This window comes from Elephantulus edwardii, unplaced genomic scaffold, assembly GCF_000299155.1.
Source record: "Elephantulus edwardii isolate Elephantulus edwardi_28Jun2011 unplaced genomic scaffold, EleEdw1.0 scaffold00083, whole genome shotgun sequence".
NCBI classification, from domain to species: domain Eukaryota; kingdom Metazoa; phylum Chordata; class Mammalia; order Macroscelidea; family Macroscelididae; genus Elephantulus; species Elephantulus edwardii.
This window is the reverse complement of record NW_006399833.1, coordinates 10,348,725-10,370,993: the sequence shown is the minus strand read 5'-3', so window position 1 is coordinate 10,370,993 and position 22,269 is coordinate 10,348,725. Positions and strand designations below refer to the sequence as shown.

Sequence of the window (22,269 nt, the reverse complement as noted above, 5' to 3'; positions counted from 1 at the left end):
GAAACCCTTTCCCAAAATAAATGCAGAAAAATAGATACACAAACCAAGCCACCACTATGGAAGAAGAATTAAAAAAAAATTGCAACTCTAGAAGGGCATGGACGTCCACAGATTCACACAGTACTTGTTCTGTTGAGAATTTTTTTTGTGTTTTTTGTTTTGTTTTTGTTTTTTTGCTTTGCTTTTTTGCTGTCTTTTAAATTTTTTTTTTTTATAAAGTGTTGACATACTTTCTTTTTCTTCGGGACATCTAAAGACAATGCCTGTGAAAAACATCACATTGGGTAAGGAGTGTGATAGGAGGTTCGGATGTAAGAGGGGCTACTCTAACTTAAAAACAAACACAACACTATGGAGAGGAAGTGTGCATCTTTGAGGAACCTTTTTCTTCAAAGTGAATGCACAAAATGAGGGGATTCACTACTGGCTCTTTCGCTTCACGGTGGAAGTGACCAACTGCCTGGCCACTTCGACATTGCTGCCCGGCTTGGGCTGCGATTCAGGCTTACAAATAAATTACATAATCTGAGGGAGTAGGAAAAAGGCTTTTAAGAAGTTTCTATTCAGTTGAAAATGAAGGAACCCCCACCCCAAATGACTGTCTTTTATTCGATCTTTTCCACAGCAGAGTTTTAGCTCCGTCTCACTCGTGAGGGAGATGGTGTGGGGTAATGAGTGCAGTCCTAGCGGCTGCTGTTCTTAATCGCTTCTTTTGCCGCGATAATCAGTGGAGTCAGGCTGGAGAGAGGCTTGGCTAATTTTAAAAATGGATGCTGTAAAAAAAAAGGGGGGGGGAAGAAAAAGAGAATAATTTTGGACATTCTCTCCACCAGCAAATATACTCACTATATTTCAAGCAGGCTTTTCATTTAAAAAAAAAAAATGAACGTGTATTTTGAGCACCTAATTAAGCACGGTTAATTAATCACATTGCCAGGTTTTGCCCTTCAGAACCAAGAAATCTCCTGCAATTAGAATTTCCCAGGTGAGTTCATGTAAAATTTCACTGTTTGCACAACTCGCATTGGCTCCTTAACTTCTTAACTGATGAGTTTATCTGGAACAGCCCTAATGCCTGAAAAAGACAAACTAAGTCCCAAAGAACTTTACCTTGAAATGAGTGATTTCCTAAAGGCTTCCACTTTGGGCTCTCTATATTACTTAATCCAAATGAATATTACTTCCTTCTTTGAGATGTTTTTCTTCTTTTTTAAATTTTATATTGGTTTACATGCAAAAGTTGCATACATTGTGTTTCATTTATATACATTGTGTTTCATGCGTTCCTCCACTCACACTGTGTTTCTTTCACATTATCATTTCCATACATGGAATTTTTATTTTATTAATTTCAATGAGCATTTACAGAGATTGTGGATTTCCATTCATTCATTGTTGCACTTTTCTCCCCGCCCACCCCACCCCCACCCCCAGTTTGCTCTTCTCCTTGAAAAGCAAAAGAAAAATTCCTTCATTGGTATAGAATCCCCCCGCACACCCCCATCCCCATCCCAAGTATACTCCACTGTGCAACCCTCATTCCGAACTCTTATGATAATCATAATGCCCTAAAATATATTGCTGTTAAACTGTTCTCTCCCTCATCGGCTTCAATGCAGTATACGTAATTTATTATGCAATATTATTAAAAATGGGTGACCCTGGAGGACATTATGCTGAGTGAAATATCTCAGTCACAAAAGGACAAATACTGTATGGTGCCACCGTTGGAGAATGAGGCTGACATCAGGGTGGGGGTAAGACTGAGAAGAATGGAATTTTATAAAGCTCATCAATCACCATTGATCCATACCCACCATATTTCCACCTTTTCAGGACTCCACTGCACTGGATCTTTCCTAATTCCTTCACCTCCTCGTTCTGCCCACCAAACTCTGTTACCTCGAGATTTCCTTCCCACCTTCAATCCACCTCCTCTCTCTCTATCCCCCTTTGAATTTTTCTACATTTTACTAGTAATCCTGTTTTTACAATAATGGACTTATACAATATTTGTCCTTATGAGACTGAGTTACTTCACTCAGCATAATGCTTTCCGGGCTCTCCTATGTAATATAGTATTATTTTTTTATTTTCCTTTCTTTCTTTTTGCACTTTTCTCCCTGCCCAACCTCCACCCTAGTTTGCTCTTCTCTTTGAAAAGTTAAAAGAAAAATTCTTTCATTGTTAGACAATCCCTCCCCCCCCCAGTCCACTCCACTATGCAGCCTTCATTTTGAAAAGTAAAAGAAAAATTCTTTCATTGTTAGACAATCCCTCCCCATCACTGCTCCTGAGTGGTGAGATGTTTTTATTTTTTGGTTCTCTTCTGTGTTTGCTGACTATTTCATCTTCTTCTCCTTTCCTAGTTTCTTAGGGCTGGCTTCTCAACATCTTTTTGCTCACTGAACTCTTTTTACAAATATCATATGCCATCATGGTTTCACCTATCACCAGCTTTGTTAGGGATGACTCCAAATCTATATTGTGAGACCTGATTTCTTTCCTGACTCAACAAGAAATAGCCAGTAGGCAGCTGGAGAAATAGTTGCCTTAAATTAAAAATTCAAAAATAGAAAAAAAAATGAAACAAAAAAAAATCAGGCTCACTGTTCTTTGTAGAGACTGGTGGAACCCCCGAGACTATGATCCACATCAAGCCCAGAATGGAACCCACTCCTAGGAATCAACTTTCAGTCAAACAAAGAAAAAAAAAAAGGTCTAAAAAGTGAGTGATGCCAGGGAGAAAGCACATCTCAGTAAATGAACTACAGCAGGAAACCAAAAAGACAGCAACAGAAGAAAAACAAAGCTCAGAGGGCAAGACAGAAAGAGGATCTTCCCGTTCATCTGGGAACCTATGGAAAAAGTGGGACAAGTACTGTTACATGTTGTTGCTGTTGTTGCATACCCTGGAGTCGGCACAGACCCATAGCTGACCCTCCAGTGGGTTTTCAGAAGCAGTTGATCATATGGGAAGAGATTGTCCATCCTTCTCCCACGGAGCAGGTGGTGGATTCCAGCTGCATGCCTTAAGGATTGCAGCATGGCTTTCTTACCACTAGGCCACCAGAGCTCCTTCATGCTACATAGATGTATGTATTGTTACATACATCCCCTGACTGCAACCAGTGTCATGACAAAATATATAGAAACTTGTTGAATTGAAAATTAACTGGCTCTGCGAAATTTCACCCAAACTATAGTAAGAGGCAAACATAATATTATGAAGAATAACATGTTAAAGTCTCAAACTTGGTGCTTTTGTGTTATGCACAAAACTATGGTACAAAGTACTGTATTTCCTCCCACAAACAGCACACCCATGTGAATGAGGCCTCCACACATATAATGCACAGGGACAACTAATTTATGAACTGTGCATATTTTCGGACAGTTGCAGAAGTGAATTTCTGCCTCCTTCACCCATATCATCAGTAATTGATATTGTTCTTTCATTTTCTTTATTTGCTGTATGTGTGTATGTAAAAACGGGTCTAAAATATCACTTTTGATTGTTACTATGTAATAAAGGTATAAACTATGGCCAAGTTGTCACAGATCAACTTTAATAATTCCCTGGTTGAAAAAATAATTGATAAATACAATATAGACAGCATTTGTTTTAATCCATTTCAGTTAGTAATTAGAGTACATGAGCTCAACTATGAAAACCTTCATATCATCTTCAATGAAACCATTAGGATTTATTGCTGTTGTTGTTGTTGTTGTTGTTATGTGCCATCCAGTTGAATATGGTTCATAGCGACCCTATGAGCAACACATCTGAACCCTGCCCTATGCTGTGCCATCCTCATCAACGCTGACATACTTCAGCACATTGCTACCACTGAAATTGTTTTGTATGGTGGAAAGTCACAAAATTGAGAGTTCAAGTCCAGACTCTGTCATTCAATAGCTATGTGATCTTGGATTAAGTACCTCTTTGAGACTCAGTATTCACATGTGCATTCACATGTGTGAATGGGATCTACCCTATACGATTTGTTGCCAGAATTAAATGAGATAATGTATGTAAAGTGTTTAGTTGACAATAAGTAATAGGTATCATCCTCTATACCATCTCTGAGAGCTGTTATAAAGACATGTGCTTTGCAGAGGCTCTAACACTCGATGGTGCTCACCCAGGCAAGCAGGTGCCTGCCCACTGGCATCACAAGCAAAGGGACTCTTTGATCAGTAAAGCACTAGAGTAGCAAATGCCACAGAAATAATTGCATACTAATGCAGAGAATTACCTCCAGCCAAGTGCACCTGCATACTATATTCAAGGGCATAAGTACAGTTTAGAACAAAACAGTGGTTCACAGTGCTGTTATTTTCAGGTTGTTCCCCCCCCCTTGCAAAAAGAAAACTCCATGAAGCACAACAGTGGTCTTTAAACCACCAACTTTGCAGAACGAAGGCAGCATATCACTCGATCATGTATTAGATGCATGCCTATACTTACATGTTTGTGGTCTAAAATCAAATGGTTACAGCCTTACTCTAAATAGACAGGCTGTATGCATGGAAAACTTTATTATAATAACTACATAATTATCCTATTTTTACCTGCAAAAGCTCCTTGGCAGATCCTCGTCTATCAACATCCATCTCAAGACAGCGATTTAAAAAGTCACGGAACACAGCTGACAATCTCTCAGGATTTTGGAGTTCTGGGGTTCCATTAGTGGCTATCAGATATAGCGCCTATAGAAAAAAATTTGAAAAATTTATTCAGCATGTACATAGTGCAACGTGGGTAGGCACAAAAGGTGTATATTCAACGTCTTCTGGTTTGCTCTTGGGATCTTAAAAATTCCACTTTAGAAAATTATAGATATTTCAAAATTTCTAGAACATATAGAAATGATCATTCTTGGCAACCCCTGACTAAAGATCCTCCCCCTTAACCTTCAAAACCAAAACCAAACAATATTAGGAAATACATGTTATTAGGTATCTGAGAGTTAAGCCAGCAAGATCCATCTTACTAGATGTAAACCTAGCAGATTAAACCAAGGGACTATCTGTCAATCTGTGATTCTAAAGAGTTTAGGAATAATCATGGTGCTATGACTATAACTTTCAAAAAGTTTAGTGGAAAAGTGATTGCAATTTGTTAAATGGTTCTTGAATCGAATTTGTATCTTGTTTGGAGAATATTTGTGAACAGGGGAAGGAAGAACAGCATAGAATACAGAATCAAAGAAGTACAACGTAAAAAGGTGGTAGGGTCTGCCAAAGAGGCAAATACTCAAGGACTTTGTGTCCCTGTGGCAGATGTATACATTATTTATTATCATAGCATTCCCTATATACAGTTACTTGTAATTACAGAAAATAAATGTTGACTTTGTAGTGCTGGTACATGACAGTTACACATATACGTACACTGCTATCTTGCAATAAATACATAGAATTTTTTTAATTTGTTTTTTTACTTCTTGCTACTTTGATTTTTTAATTTACACTGGTTTATCTACAAAATTTGTATACATTGCCCCTCACATGGTTCCCCCCTACTTCCCCCTTCCCCAAACTGTGTGACCCCATGATTACCCCCTCACCCATCCCCACCCCTCTTTCTCCTTCCCCTTAGATCCTCATACATGTTTTACTAGTTACCGATTTCTACAATAATGGTCTTATACCGTATTTGTCCTTATGGGACTGAGTTAATTCTCTCAGCATAATACTCACTCTCCAGTCCCTCCCAAGTTAGGTAGTGATTTACAAAATCATTGCTCTTACATGTTGCATAGTATTCCATCATGTACCAGAATTTTTCAATACATAGATATTTTTATTTGTTACGAAAGACCAATACTGAGTTATAGCAACCCATGGTGTGCTGACGGAATCAAAGTCCTAAGACTTCAAAGCAGAATGTAGAATGAAGTTCTTGACAACTGACAAGTTACTCACTTATGACACTCCCTCAACAAAAACCTGCTTTTAACACATTATTTGTTATGTAAATAACAAAGGGAGCTTGGTGGCCCAGTGGTAAGAAGCTGTGCGGCAAGCTCAAAGGCACACAGTTCGAATCCACCAGCTGCTCTGCAAGAGTAGGATGGGCAATCTCCTCCTGTGGGATTTACTGCCTCTGAAAACCTGCTAGAGGGCCAGCTATTTGTCAGCTCTGACTCTATGGCACACAACAACAACAACATATATTGTACTAAAGAGTCTTGGTGGTTTAACATTAAATGAAATGGGCTTCTCTGAGAGAGGTAGATGGACAGTCTCCTCCCTTAAAGCTCCTCAGAAAGCTGATGGAGAGTTCACTATGTCTTGGAATCGGCTAGCCAACCAAGATTTTCTAGGAGTTTATGTATTGTATCAAATGGTATTGGAAATCCAAAGAAGACGTGTTTTCTCTTTCCAAGAGCACATGATTTGCTGAGAGAAGCACACAGCTACAATGCAGTAAAATAAGCACTAACAGAGGAATGTATGAAGAGTAAAGGAAACAGGTTTTTATAACAGAATTCAGAGAAATCTTGAAAGAGGACTTGTAGCATTTGAGCAGGTTCTTGAAGGACAAATAGGACTTTGTCTGCCCATGTGACAAATCCAACTCCAATGAGGACATGCTCCCCTTCCTGAACATGCTTGGATTTCACAGCAAATATCCATCCCTTTTACCTTCACCTAATATATTATAATTTGATGCCTAATATATTATCATTTAAAGTATTTCAACCAAAGACCTTTCCCAGCTGTTTTATTTGCAGCATCCTCTCACAATGGCACCTTGGAGAGGGCCTTTGGGAAGGACTCTTTAATCTAGTTTCTGTCAATCTATAACATATATACCAGAATCACCTGGAGGTTCCATAAATCTAGCCAAAATCCCAATAGTTTGTCTTTTTATGAGTGTCCTGAGAGTTCTGGTGACCTGGTGAGTAAGGAATTTTCCTGTCAAGCCAGATGCAGCAAGGGGGAAAAAATCTCTAAGGAAAGGATCAGGACATTCATGTCCTTTTAAGCCCTTTGGGTGATCACAAAGTGCAGCTGAGGACCGGAGGCCCACCTCAGACTTCAAAGCTTTGAATTGTTACATTTTAACCATCTTAAGTATATAATAATTGCACCAAAATGGAAGAGCCACAGAATTCCACAGAGGGGGTGGGGGTTCTTTTGCATAGACAAGCTTTTACTAAGTGCAATGAAATCTCAGTTTTCATTCTTCCTAATATATTTTTTTTAAAACATTCACGAATAAATACACTCCATCCATATAAAAACCTTCCTTTCCCTCACATCCCACTCTTAATTTTCGGTTCTGCAGTGGATTAAAAACAAATGCCAAGTCAATTGCAACTGCAGTCTTAACTAAAAGGACGTGGGATGGGAGAAAGAGATGCATGGGTTGCTTTTAGGCAGTCATTGAGTGTGTTAAAATCACACAGTATACAGACACAGCAATTATATTAAAGTTCAGAGTGCTTTGAGTCCTGGAAAAATTAGTATTTAAAGTAGTGACTGAAGATTACATTTATTTGCCTTCCCCTAAAACTCTGGTTTCTGCTAGTGACATTTTCCCCTAATTCATTCTTCTCTGTAACTCAATAATCTCTTCTTCTTTTACTCTCCCTTGGTCTGTACACATGCCACAAGATTACATTTCATCATTCTTACTTAGCTCAAGACACTCTACTCCATGTAATCTTTTTCCTTATAAGTACATACATATCTTTTCTTTTTCCCCCCACATCCTTCTCATCTCTATTCAGTCCTTGCCCAATTACCACAGGAAATACATGACCCTCTTTCCATTCCATTTGTGATTCAAAAAGAAATGACCCTCATCATAGTTGTTAAGCTTGAGTAGTAGTGGTAATGCATCTGGGGAAAGAAAGCTGTGTAATTTTAAGGAAAATCAAACTTTAAAAGGAGCTATTACTACCATTGTGCATAGTACTTCAGAAAGCATGTATGTTTTCTTCAGAATTTCTACAAAAAGTCTGACAGTGGTGGATGCTGGTGGAGACAGGCGTGATAAAAGAGGGGCGTTTCCTGGTAGCGTAACTGTTGATTCTTGCCCTGGATGGTAATTACTGATCTGCTTACCATCATCAATGTAAGTAGCAATATAAGGCTGCCCCTGTCTCAATACTGTATTATAAAATTTTTTTATTGCTAAAATAAATTATTGCTGTAAAAATAAGAGGTAAAGCAATATTGGCTAAATCAGAATTTTTCACAAGTACATTTCAGTGAGATCAATCATATGTTAATCATCGCAAATAATTTGCCAAATTTTCTATTGCCATAAATAGAAAGTCACTGCATCCCAACAATGATTTTTCTCTTTTTCCCTCCCATCCCCAATAACCACTAATAAACTTGTTGGAATAGACCCATAGCTGACCATTTAGTGGGTTTTCAGAGGCAGTAAATCACACAAGAGGAGACTGTCCCTCCCTCTCCCGCAGAGCAGCTGATGGATTCAAACCGCATGCCTTTAGGATTGCAGCACAGCTTCTTACCACTTGGCAAGCAGAGCTCCCTAATACACTTAGGACTCTACATTTGCCAAATATAGGTATTTTCTATCAGAGTGATTATATAGTATTTGACCTTCTGTGATTGAGTTCTTTCACTCATTATAATGTTTTCAAGGTTCATCCATGTTGTGGCAAAATCTGCTTTTCATCAAGCACTACACTTTGATGGAGACAAAAATCCAGGCTATTTCTTTTTTCAACTATTGTTTTCATTTTCACGAAAACAGTATCATTTCCAACTAATTTCCATTGCAAAAATCCACACTTTCAGTTATGTTATGGGCAACACTGGCTTTTTTGGACTGCCTTGAGAATCTAATCAACATGTATGAGAAAATACATTCTGAGTCTTAGAAAATTAACTGTAAAATTAACTTTTGGAACACATCCTGTGTGTAAGCTGGGTACTATCTTAGTAAAAACAAATTTGTTAGCTACTGCCCTGCTAATGAGGGACAAATACAGTTGTAGCCAATAATACTAGCATATCAAAATGGATTTTAATAGCAAAGTGAAGTCTTATATGCAGAAAGATTGAAGAAAATCAACCCAGGCAAGAGCATCATTTTCGTTTCATCTGAATTAACGAAGAAAAATCAAAGAGAAAGGGCCTATTAGAAATTATACTAGAAATTTTTCCATATGGCTGGTTGCTTTTACTCAATGGTCTAAAAAGAGTTAAGTTTATCTAATTAAGTTAATGTCACAAGGGTTACCCTTGGTGGACAGGTTTTAGTAGGGCTCCCAGATCAAGACAGACTAGGAAACAGGATTGGCCATCCACTTGTTAAATAACAGGCCTATGAAGGGTAGGGGAATACAGATAGAACTGCAAAAATCCTCAGAACTAACTAATAAGCCACACCATGAGAGATAAAGAAAAGAGTTATCAAGGACTTAATTTTACTTGTATCCACGAACAATACTCATGGGAGGAACTGGCAAGAAATAAAATACTGCATTGGGCAAATATACTGCAAAAAGTAGCAAGGATGTCAATTTAAGGACATCCCAGGCATGACCTAAGCCATGGTATTTTCAATCACTTTGTATGCATGTGAAGTTGGACAGTGAATAAGGAAAAAGAGTTGATACAATTGAATTGTGTGTGTGTGTGTGTGTGTGGAGAGAGAGAGAGAGAGAGAGAGAGAGAGAGAGAGAATGAGAATGAATGTACCACAGATTCCCAAAAGAGCAAACAAATCTGTCTTGGAGGAAGTATAGCCAAAATATTCCTTGGTGGAGTGATGGGGGCCAGTCCTTAGAGAAAGACATCATGCTTGAAAAAGAAAAAGGCTAATGAAAAAGAAGAAATACCTCAATGAGATAGATTTACACAGTAACTGCAATATAGATAGATTGCCACAGTAACTGCAATAATGAGTTCAAGTGTAACAGAGATTATAAGAATGCAGCAGGACTAAACAGTACTTTATTTTGTTATACAGAAGATCACTATAGATTGGAATGGACTTGATGGTTGTACCTGATGGCACCTGATGTGGACATCTGTCATTAACAGACTGTAGAAGGAATTTTTGAGTGGACCAAATCTATTCATTTTCTTCTCCTCCAAAGCAGATCTATATTTACATTTTCTAGCTCCATAACTCTCCACAGTCCTCTACTGTTCATAGGGTTTTTAAGGAGTGGATGGCCAATTCTGCTTTCTAGTCTGTCTTTGCCTGGGAGCCCTACTAAAACCTGTCCATTCTGGGTAATGCTTGGGGCATTTGGCCCACCATTGGCATAGCTTTCAGTGTCACAGCAATCCACAATTTACCTCAGTACAAACTGACAGACAAGTGCAATACTAATTAGAACAATGTTCTAATTGCCTCATAACCACCTGCTCCACGGGAGAAGGATAAACAATCTCTTCTTGTGCAATTTACTGCCTCTGAAAGCCCAATGGAGGGTCAGCTATTAGTCGGTTCTGATTCAAAAGCACACAACAGTGATAACAACAACCCCATATTAAGGAGTTCTGATGGCTTAATAGTAAGGAATTGTGCTACCAAACAAAAGGTACATGGTTATAATCCACCAGTTGCTCCACGGGAGAAGGATGGGTAATCTCCTTCCATGCAATTTACTGCCTCAGATAATCTGTTAGAAGGCAAGCTATTAGTTGGTTCAGACTCAATAGTATATAACAATAACAACAACAGCATGATATTAATTATTTCACCAGCAATCAAATTAAATAAGAAACCATCATTTTTGAGTTCTCATCCTTTCTCACCCAACAACCTTCCCCTCCTCAGAACCATACTAGAGTCAGCATACCATATCCAAGTAATGCAATCTTTAGATATCTTTTAACTCATCCACTTCTCTCTGTCCCCATGATCTCTGCTTAAACCTCTGGCAGTTCTATTAATTCCCTGTCTTTTCCTGCACCAGTCCATCTTCATACAATATATTATCATGCCATTCACTCTTCAGCTTTAAATTTTTTTGTAATTCCCCACAGTCCAGGTATAATTTTTAAACTATACTTCTCTACACCTTCAAGATCGTCTAAGATGGAATAAAGGAGGGGGGGCATAAGCGTAGAGCTTCTTTGACTACACACATTTGCTTCAATCAGAGAAATTTTGCTCTTTTTTTTCTTCTTCATCCATTAAGAGACTATTTTTGGAAGCAGGAGCAGCATCCACTTCCAAAATAGCTCGCCTCCAGAAACTCTATGTACGAACAGTGCTCAGGCTCTTTATTAATAGGGTCACTATGAGTCGTCTACAAATCGATGGCATCTAACAACAATAACAACGACGACATAGAGCTACGCTGGAGTAGTGGACAGAAAGTTATGCTACCAAACCGAAGGTGGGTGATTTTAATCTGCAGCCCTCAGGCCAGGTTCAAATTGTTTTCCTGTCAAACATTCTTCTAGGTGGTATAGCACTGGTCTGTGCATTGCTGTACAGCGGTAACTCATGGTTGCTGTGATGCTGACAACTGTGCCACTGATTTGCCAAATGCGATAATGGTTTCCCATGGTGGACAGTGTTTGGTGGGGCTTCCTGATTAAAACAAGCCTGGAAGCAGGAGCGGCAACCACTTTGGAAATGGCTTGCCTCCGGAAACTCTATGTACGAACATTGCTCAGGCCGTTCGTTCATAGGGGTCGCTATGAGTCGTCTACAACTTGACGGCACCTAACAACAACAACAAGAGAATATTACTCTGGCTTTTCTCTATTGCACTTCTTTATTTTCAGAAAATTGCTCATTTTGCTCTCTGGGACTTTTACAACAAAATGGCCTTTACTTTCGTCTTAAAAAATGGAGAATATTGCTCAACCATCAAGAAAAATAAGAAGTCTGATACATGCTACACATGGATGACCCATGAAAACTTATGCCTGATGAAACAAGTCTGACACAAAATGAGACACAAAATAATGTATGAGTCAAGTTATATGACCAAAATAAAACAGACCGAAGGGCTGAGGAGGAGGAAATGAAGAATTTCTTTCTTAAGGGATTTCTACAATTTTTATAGTAACAAAACTTTGAAACTAAAAGTTGGATAACATGTAAATGTATTTTATACCAATGTATTCCATACTTAAAATGGATAAAACAACATTTTTGATTCCCCATATTTTACCATAAATATAGGAGCTCTGGTGGGTTAGTGGTAAAGAATTGGCCTGCCAACTCAAAGGTTGCTTCATGGGAGAAAGATAGGCAATTTCTTCAAATGTAATTAATTGCCTCTCAAAACCCACTCCTGGAGGGTCAACAATGAGTTAGTTTTGACTCGACAGCACACAAAAACAAAACAAAATCTATACAGAAAAGAGAAATGGGGGAGAGAGGATGTTTCTCTTGCTTTCTAGTCATGAAGGGAAATTGGATTCCCCAATACCTTGGCTATTTTTCCCCCCACTGATAAAACCTCCATTTCTTTGAGGAGAAGGGGGTTCCACGGAGTTCACCAGCTGCTCCAAGGGAGAAGGATACACAATTTCTTCTCATGTAATGTACTCTGCCTCTGAAAACCCATTGGAGGGTCAGCTATGGGTCAGTTTCAAGTTGATGGTACCAGAAACAATATAATCAAGAGATGTTAAGGGCACAGTTTGTGGCTATACATTTGAAGGCTCTTTACATTTTCAAAATGCCTTTTTGTGTCTTTGTTGAATTCTTTCCAATTGAGCAAATCTTATATGAATAGTATAGATACCTATGGGGTCTAATTTCTACCTAATAACACAAGTCACAGGGGAGTTAATATTTGAATCTAGGGAGAGAGGTACCAGAAACACAAGCTGGGTTTAGAAGAGACGGTGGCACTAGGATTCATTGCAAATGATGGCTCTTGTCTAAAGCAGAGTACCAGAGGACTGTCTATCTGTGTTTCATTGACTATGCAAAGGCATTAGACTGTGCAGATCAAAACAAACTGTGGCTAACCTTGAGAAGATTGAGAATCCCACAACACTTGATTGTTCTCATGCAAAATCTATACTTTGACCAGGAGAGAGTCATCAGAATGGAGCAAGGAAACACTGGATGGTTCAAAATTAGCAAGGGAGTCCATCAGGTATGCGTCCTGTCTCCATACCTTATTAATCTACATTTGGGAAGCTGGGCTTCATGAGGTAGAATGTGACATCAGGATTGGAGAAAGATTTATCAATAATCTGCGCTATATAGATGATACAACCTTGTTTGCTAAAATTGAGGAGGGCCTGAAGAATTTGCTGCATAGGGTCAAGGACCCTGTAGTTTGCAATATGGATTGAAACTCAATATTAAGAAAACAAAGATTCTCACCATTGGGCCAATGGGCAGTATCATGACAGATGGAGAAGAGATTAAAACTGTTAATAATTTCAGCTTGCTTGTTACCACTGTCAACATTCCAGCAGTCAGGGAATCAAAAGATAAACTGCATTGGGAAAAACCTGCTGTCAGGGACCACTCCAGAGTGCTAAAGAACAACAATGTCAGTCTAGAGACTAAGATGTGCCTGATCCAGGCCATGGTCTGTCTTTGTAATTACTTGTTATGTATCAGAGAGCTGGATAATAACCAAAGAGGACAGAAGAAGAATTGATGCCTTTGGGCTGTGGTGTTGGAGAAGAGTATTGAACATACCATAGCCAAGATAACTAACAGATCTGTCCTGAAGAGGGTGAAGTCAAGCTGTTCCTTGGACGCAAGGATTTGAGGCTCTGTCTCACATACTATGGGCATGTTTCCAAGAGGGAAGAGTCCTTGGAGAAGGACACCATGGTCAGAAGGATGGAGGGACACTGCAGGAGAGGAAGATTCCAGGAATTGACACAGTAACAGAAGTAATGAGGGTAACTATGCATAGGGTCATTATGAGTCGTGGTCAACTCATTGGCATGTAACAACAACCAGGTTATCATAACTCTATCCCCTTAAAGATTGATGATAAAATTAAATAATTCTTGCTGTTATCCTAGTTTTAGAGTCCTTTTCTCAAACAGAGAAGATTTTCCAATGCCAGAAAACAAGTACCAAATGGTTCAAATGTGCTCAATTAAATGTGTGGGTCATAAAAGGACTTGACAGGAAATAGTGAGAAGGGAACTGGGGCTATATGCTATATGCACTCGTGAAGCAAACCTGGAAAGTCAAGTAGGATGCAAACTTTGGAACCGTGGCAATCTTGGAGTGTGAGGAATGGTAGAGAGAGGAAATGAAGGAAAACAAAATGGAGGAGGTAGTAGAGGAGAAGCTTTATTGGGGGTGGGAAGAAAAAGGCAAAAGTGGGGCAAGGACAGGAGCCAGAGCACAGTGAAGAAAGAAGCTATCTGGTGGGAAAAAGAGAAGAAAAATCAAAATAAAGGCTAGAAAACCAAGAAGTCAAAGGAACTTGCAGCCATTCATCTACTGCCTCATTTTCTGGTCTTTAAAACACAAACCTACTGTCCATACTTGGTGTCTCATGAATTGAAACTTTGTCTCACTCTGGGCATAAGCTGTTCCTGGAGAGAGACATCATGTTTAACTACCCACAATGAGTTTGAGTGTAGAAGAGATTATCAGAAGATGGCACAAGGTTCAGCTCTATTGTTCAAATGGTCTCTATGAGTTGTGGTTGACTTAATGGTACCTAACAACAACAATATTTGGTATGCTGGCTTTCTTATTTTGTCTTTAATTACATCTACCTTTGAGATCCAAGGTACATATATACATTATTAATTGCTTGTCTCATTTCAGAATATCAGGACTGAAAAGAACTAGTTCCTGGATTATTTTGGCCTTTCCCAAATCACTATATTAGCATCAAACAGGCTGACTGGTATGTTTTGTGAAACATACGTGAATGCTTCTATAACCTGAAGTTCTATTTGATATGCAGCTTATCAGCTGAACCACTCTGGGCATAGAAACATCAGATTCTTTTCATTACTCTGACTCTACACCCTGTGCCTATAACAGCTTTATTACTACAGTGCTCTTCTCTGACTTCTTTCCAAGATTGCTATTACTGAGTCCCATATACAATGTCCTTTATAGAATGATAAAAGGTCTTTACTTGGTACACGAGGAAAGAATTTTCCACTCTATGGGCTGCTAATTTGATCAGGGAAGTGATGTCTCTGAGATGTTCTTTGAAGATTACTCCTCTGTAAGCTCCCCCCACCACCCCTTAGACAACATACTTTCAAATGATAGCCTTTCTTACAGAGTCAGGGAAGGTGACAGCTTCCCCCCCCTTTTTAAAAATTATTAATTTTATTGAAAATTTACAGAGATTTTGGATTTCCATTCATTCATTGTTGCACTCTTCTCCCTGCTCACCCCTCCCCTCCAGTGCGTTCTTCTCTTTGAAAAGTAAAAGAAAAAGTCTTTCGTCCTTATACAATCCCTCCGCCCAAGTCCACTACACTATGCAGCCTTCATTCTGGGCTCCTGTCATACCTAATCATATATCCCTTTTAAACAGTTCTCGTTCTCAGCTATAAAACAAAGAACTCAAGACTCAGAGCAAGGGCTCAATGAGTTTCCCTTTTTGTTACATAAATCTCATGCAAAAGCCACCAAAGAAAACAAATCAAAGTGAAAAAGTCCTGCCCATGTGATTCTCCCCTTTGACCTCTTCCTGGAGCTACTGGAAACATTAAGGCTCTAGGGCTTCTTGGAAGCCACTGGTATCCAACAATCAAGTGAAACTGCACCCTTTTGAAGAGATAAGGAAATTGAAGTCCAGTGAGAAGGAATCTAAACAAGCTCATTGAGCTCCTGATCTGGGAACAGAATTCTCTCTTTACTTCAAAAAACATGTAACACACCTGGTGGAGAAACTAGAAAACTTTTTGTCTAATACCCTCACATTTGCTGGGCCTGACTAGGTATAGAGCTGTGCTTAGTTTTGCTATCTAGGCACAAAAACTAAAGAGGGTGGAGCTGAGGGCAAAGCAGGCTGAAGCAAAAGCATCAGCCTGATTCTTGAGACATGGTTAGAACTCAGGGCTAAACCTAAAATTGCTGTTTCTGAGTCTTCCCTTCTGGGAAGCTTATCTAAGACACTTTTTATCACAACGCAAAATGTCTTCTAAAATGCTGTTGAAATCAGCTGGAAAAGGTACAGATTAAGATGAGGACAGAGCAGGAAAAATTTTGTAAAGAACTTCCCAAAACCTTAATTATTAAGAAAAGCCCTCTTTTCATGGGAATGTCATTTCTCAGTAGCAAAAAGCTACTTTTTTTTTTTTTTTACAAACATCAAAAATCAGTAAGACATGTGAGTGGGTCTTTTTGTGGACAATAGTTTATCACCAAACTCCATGATTTATCTTTAAAGTGAACTTTGCTTTTCTTTTCTTATTTTTATTGGGATTTGAGTCAAAGTTTAAAAAAAATTAATTTTCATGTAAGCATACATACACATTTTATCTCACAGCAAAAATTTCAAGAACCACGTATAATTGCACTTTCCCCGTTTCCTTTCTGTGTTGCTGATTTCCACTAATTCTTCTATATTTCTAGGTCTTTCCTTTCTTTAGTGATACTGTGCTTATCCCCTTATTGGACATCCCCTTTCCTTCACCATCTAAACAGGGATCTATTACTTATTTGTTAATTTTTACTCCCCTCTCTCTCCTTTCTCATTCTAGTATCTACCCAATAATTCTATCTCTGTGTAAACTTTACCTTAGGTTTTTATGACAATGATCTTATACACTATTTGTACTTTTTTAATTGATATTATATTTTTATTAATTTTAATGTAAGTTTACAGAGACGTAGGGTTTCCAGTCATTCATTGTTGCAATTTTTCCCTGCCTACCCCCTCCCCCAATTCACTGTTCTCCTTGAAAAGTAAAAGAAAAATTCTTTCACTGTTATGCAATCCCTCCCCCCAAGTCCAGTCCACTGTGCAGTCCTCACATTTTAACTGACTCTTTGTTGTTGTGTGCCATCAGCTTGGAACCTGACCCCTACATGACCATCCAGCCCATTTTCAGAGGCAATTTAATTACACAGGAGGAGACTGCCCCATCTTTCTCCCTTGAAGCAGCTGGCAGATTCAAACCATGTGCTTTTGGGATTACAGCACAGCTTCTTACCACTAGGCCACCAGAGTTCCCTATTGATTCTAAATGCATTTAAGCTGTGCATGTTGTTGTTGTTAAGTGCCATCGAGTCACAGATGACTCATAGTGACCCTATGAACTAAAGACGTGAACACTTGTATAACTTTCACTGCTTCTCCAAGTTCATAGAGTTTTCTTAGGCAAGCTATATGGAAAGTGGATGCCACTCCTGCTTCCAAGCTTGTTTTAATTGGGAAGCTCCATCAAGCACTGTCCACCACGGGTAACCATTATCACATTTGATGCATCAGTGTCACAGTGTTTAACATCACAGCAACCACGAGTTACCTCTGTACAGTGAATGGACAGACCAGTACTATACGACCTAGAAGAATGTTTGACCAAAAACTGTTCATAGATTCATGAATTCTTTCTTGTTCTTCAGTGTTGCATATTAAGTATTACTTTGTGTGAATGTACCATGGTTTCTCAATCTATTCATCTGTTGATGGATACTTGAAGTCAGTTGGGTTTCCCCTCGTCTCTTTATTATTCTAAATAATGCTACCTGTGTCTCAACCCTTATTTATTTAAGATATATACCCAGTAGTGCTGCAGCCTTCAGTATGGATTGAGGCTCAACGTCAAGAAGATAAAGATTCTCACCACTGGACCAATTGGCAGCATCAGGATGGATGGTGAAGAGATTGAGATTGTTAGCAACTTTAGTCTGCTTAGCTCCACGGTCAACACTCTTGGCACTAGTAGCCAGGAAATTAAAAAAATGCATTGTGATGGGAAAGTCTGCTGTTAGGAACCTCTCCAAGGTATCAAAGAGCAATGGTGTCACTCTGGAGACTAAGGTGCGTCTGATACAGGCCATGGTCTTTGCAATCACTTGTTATGCATCAGAGAGTTGGACAATGACTAGGGAGGATAGAAGGAGAATTGATGCCTTTGAGCTGTGGTGCTGGAGAAGAGTATTGAATGTATCATGGACTGCCAAGAAAACAAACAGATTCATCCTGGAGAGGGTTAAACCAGGCTGCTCCATGGAGGCAAGGATTCTGGGGCTTCGTCTGACATACTTTGGACATGTTGTAAGGAGAGACAGGCCTTTAGAGAGGGACATCATGCTGGGTAGAGTAGAGGGACAGCGCAGGAGGGGAAGACTCTCTATGAGGTGGATTGATTTAGTGACGGATAATCGGGATGGGTGTGTCAGAAGCAGTGAGATTGGCACAGGATAGAGCATGGTTTAGGGCTGTTGTACATAGGGTTGCTATGAGTCACAAGCGACTCAACGGCACATCATAATAACAACAACAACCTAGTAGTGAGATTGCTGGATCAATTGGTATTTCTTAGGATGAGCTCGATTGTGGAAAGACTTAACTACCAATACTTAGTTAGCTTTTAGGGTCCTGGTGGTGGTAATGAAACTGGGCTAAAAATAAAAAGGTTGGTGGTTCGAATCTAATAACCACTTCTGTAGATTCTAATTCATAGGGACCCTGAAATAACAGAGCAGTAAGTATGTCTGACAGAGTTTCCAGGATTGTAAATCTTAATAGAAGCAGACTACCACATTCTCCTCCCATGAAACGACTGGTCTATTCTAACCACAGATCTTTGGTTAGCAGCTGAATATTTTAACCACTGTGCTACTACATTGATTTAATTTTGGTCTATTCTCAAGGCACACTTTGAGAATTAAAGGATAATGAGATTAATAGTGGGATAAAGGAATGTCCATCTTGGTTAAAATGGAATCACCAATGGCTCACTAGATTTAAAAGTTAACATTTTTTCCTTTCTCATTGCCTGCTCAGAGATGCTTGGCTTTTTACTGTGCTGTGGAACCAATTTCTCTTTTGGCTGTAGTCTGGGTTATAACTCACTGGTCTGAGCTGTCTGCTTCTGAGTTACAATCTAAATGAGACTTACAGCTAGCTTTCCTATGGCTAAGTCCCATTTTCCTATGTTGAATTCCTGACAACTCATGATTCTTAAGAGCTGTCTATCTTTTGACAGGAGATTTTTTTTCTGATAAAAAGAAACTCTGTTACTATTCTGTAATACTTTCAGTTGCAGCTATCCTAATTTGCCCCTCCTTTTCAGCACAAGTTTACACTCAAAGGAGGGAGAATGTCAACAAACCATCAATAAACCTTGCTGTTCCATAGTGGTGGACGGAAAAAAAGAAGGGAATGCTCCCAGCTCTGCTCTTCCTGAAATACATTCAAAACAATATTGACTAAGTGCTAGCAAAGTATGCTTGCTTCTCTGGTGCTCAGGAAGTTTATGTCTGCCTTTAATTCCAAATGAGCACGCGCCATCAAACCCAGACATTCCAATCCACAGCACAGGTTCCAGTGGCTGGAGAGAGCTAAAAGCAGTTTGGCCCTTAGCTGCTGTTTTTCAGTTCCTAGAGAAGCGAATACTCTTCTCTTTCCTACATATACAGGATAACCGGTATTTACTTGGTTCACCTAAGGGCCTAGTCTGTAGCAAGTTGCACTGCTAATCCAAAGGTATGCCTCTCTGGTGGTTCAAATCCACAAGCTGCTCTGAGAGAGAAAGGTGGTCAGTCTGCTCCTGTATGAATTGACAGCCCCCTGGAAACCTGATAGAGAGTCACTTATGAATTGGTTCTGACTTGACAGGAAGGAATAACAGGAGCCCGGTGGTAGAGTATGTTACATGTTTCGCTCCTAACAACAACAACAAAAATCTGTGGTTTGGACCCACCAGCCACTTTACAGCACTTTGTAAGATTTACATGGTTGGAACGTTGTATGGGCAGGGGACACTGTGAATTGGAAGGGATGCAGTGACCGTGGGCTTTGGCTATAATAAATATAATAAGGAAAACTAACATTTGCATATGAAGGCCTAGTGGTAAGGACCTACCCTGCCAACCTAAAGGCATGTGGTTCAAACCCACTAGCTTCTCTGTGGAAGAAAGATGGACAATCTCTTTCTGTGTGATCTGCTGCCTTTGAAAACCTGCTGGAGGGTTTGCTATGGGTCGGTCTGGCTTAATGGTACATAACAACAACAATAACATTAGTAGAAGCTTTTTAGTATAGACAGCAGGTTAGAATTTTTACCTGTCCTCTCTCATCTCCTTTGCCATGGAAGTGGTGGTGGTTGTTACGTGCTATGCTGTTGAGTTGAACTGACTCATAGCTGACATCTTAGTGAGTTTTCTCTAAACCACATGGAGGAGACTGTTCGTCTTACTCCACAGAGAAGCTAGTAGATTTGAATCATATGACTCTTGGTTGGCAGCACAAGTCTTTACCCACTAGGCTACCAGGGCTCCCTAGGCACTGAATTCCTATATTAGGTATGTAGCAGCTAGCATATTTTACTGATGAACTCTCTATTTTCAGTAAAGAGCTAATTTGAAAAACTTCATGGAGGTTTATGATGAATTGATGTCATTTCTTTTTTTAAAAAAATATTGTTATAACTCAGAAAATTACATAGAATGTATCAGGATTTAAACAAAGATTTTACAGAGTACTTGTGACATTTCCCCAGACTAAGTGGGTAAATATGAGTAGAATATCTATTCTGACTGAATAATCATGCTCAGAGAGGTGGGGCGTTTGTTAATTGTTTTAAAAATCTACATGATATTCTTTCAAAGATTTATCACAGAGTTTGGTGTTTGTTTCCTAGTCTTGGATATCATTATTTCCTAGGGTTAGAAAACTGGTGCCAGAATGTTCTTACAGATCATCAGGTGATTTCATTTTGTGACCAAGGGAAAGAAACCATTGGTCTAGGATGTTTGGCTCACATGCTGTTCCCAAGATTCAGATGTTTCTTACTCATACCAAGGTCTGTCTTTCAAAGATCTAAGATTTGATATGGTTTTACAGTTGCTTAAAGCAAGGATCAAAAGAGAACAGTCAACATTTTTTCAACTGGGATGAAGGTTTGGAAAACTGCACCCTAGGAAAGGATCTCTGCTCCACAATAGGGACTTCAGCTAGACGTTAAGGAGACATTTCACAAATACCAAACTTCATAAAAATAATTTGATAAGAATGGCAATATTAAGTGTGAATGCACAGTAAACAAAGAGACAGTCTCGCAGTTTTGAGAAATAAAACAAAATCTTTCTTTTATGAAAATTATTGTGTGTATTTAGAATCACGTAAATATAATCATTAGTTTAAAAAAATTATATCTTGAATCAAAAACAAGTTGGGAGATGAGCAGAACACTAACAGCATGAATGCTATCCGCAAGGAAAGTTTGGTTTTAATGAGTGTTACTTTGGCAAAAGGAAGGACTAAGACAGTTTATTACTAAAGAGATGCACCGAAAAAGTCCCTGGGTCAAAGAACAGTATGTTCAAGGCCAATTATGTTGAGCACAAGACTTCAGGCAATGGGGGACACTCAGAAGTTTGTCTCCTCTCTGTCTCTGGAATGGTACCAAACCCATAACATCAGTGCAATTAATAACTCTCTGACCTCAGAGAGTCAGAGAAGGCATTTTATGCACAAATTAGGTCAATTAGTACAGAGCAATTATGCATTTTAAAAGATCCCATCCCCTTTATAACCAGGAGGGAAAAGTAACTAATTCATTATATCGATAGTGTGGTAAGAGGTATTTATACTATTCATAGATTTGCTCAGTTAGAGAGAATATATCAAAGACACAAAAGGGGCACTTTGAAATGCAAACAACCTTCATATGTATAGACCCAGACTTTACCCTTAACATACCATTTAGGACAAGCTCATAACAAAAGTTTACAGAATACCCCTGGGCGTCTAGAGGAAAAAGACTAATAAATCAATTACAAAATGGGCAAAAGACATGGAAAAATTTTCACAGAGGAAGACATTCAGGTGGCCAGCAGGCACATAAAGAAATACTCAAAATCACTGGGGATAAGAGAGATGCAAATAAAACCACAATGAGTTACCACTCACATTAGTAGCAGTAGCTAAGTTTCACAGGGCAGCAAGAGATAAGGAACTCTTATACACTGTTAGTGGGATTGTAAAATTGTGCTACCACTCTGGAAGACAGTCTGGCGTTTCTTAAAAAAAACTGAACATAGAAACTCCATATGACCAAGCTATTCCACTGCTAGGACAAACAGAGATTTGTACACCAATTTTCATAACAGCATTATTCACCATTGCAAGACATGGAAACAGCCTCAATGTCAAACCACCACCAAAT

The 22,269-nt window shown here is 39.0% G+C and overlaps 1 protein-coding gene across 4 annotated transcripts in view; it reads right to left on the bottom strand.

The window, feature by feature from the left end:
* Positions 1–175: 175 nt before the first annotated feature.
* The window catches only part of PAK3 (p21 protein (Cdc42/Rac)-activated kinase 3), a 111,835-nt gene continuing 89,741 nt past the window's right edge, over positions 176–22,269 (bottom strand). For 3 of the 4 annotated variants that reach the window (XM_006889922.1, XM_006889923.1, XM_006889924.1), the window contains 2 exons: positions 4,576–4,713; positions 176–773 (listed from right to left, as the gene is read on the bottom strand). In XM_006889922.1, coding sequence (XP_006889984.1) covers positions 684–773; positions 4,576–4,713 — 228 coding nt within the window. In that variant the 3' untranslated portion in view covers positions 176–683. The remainder of the gene's footprint in view (positions 774–4,575; positions 4,714–22,269) is intronic. The other variant, XM_006889925.1, reaches the window with a different exon arrangement.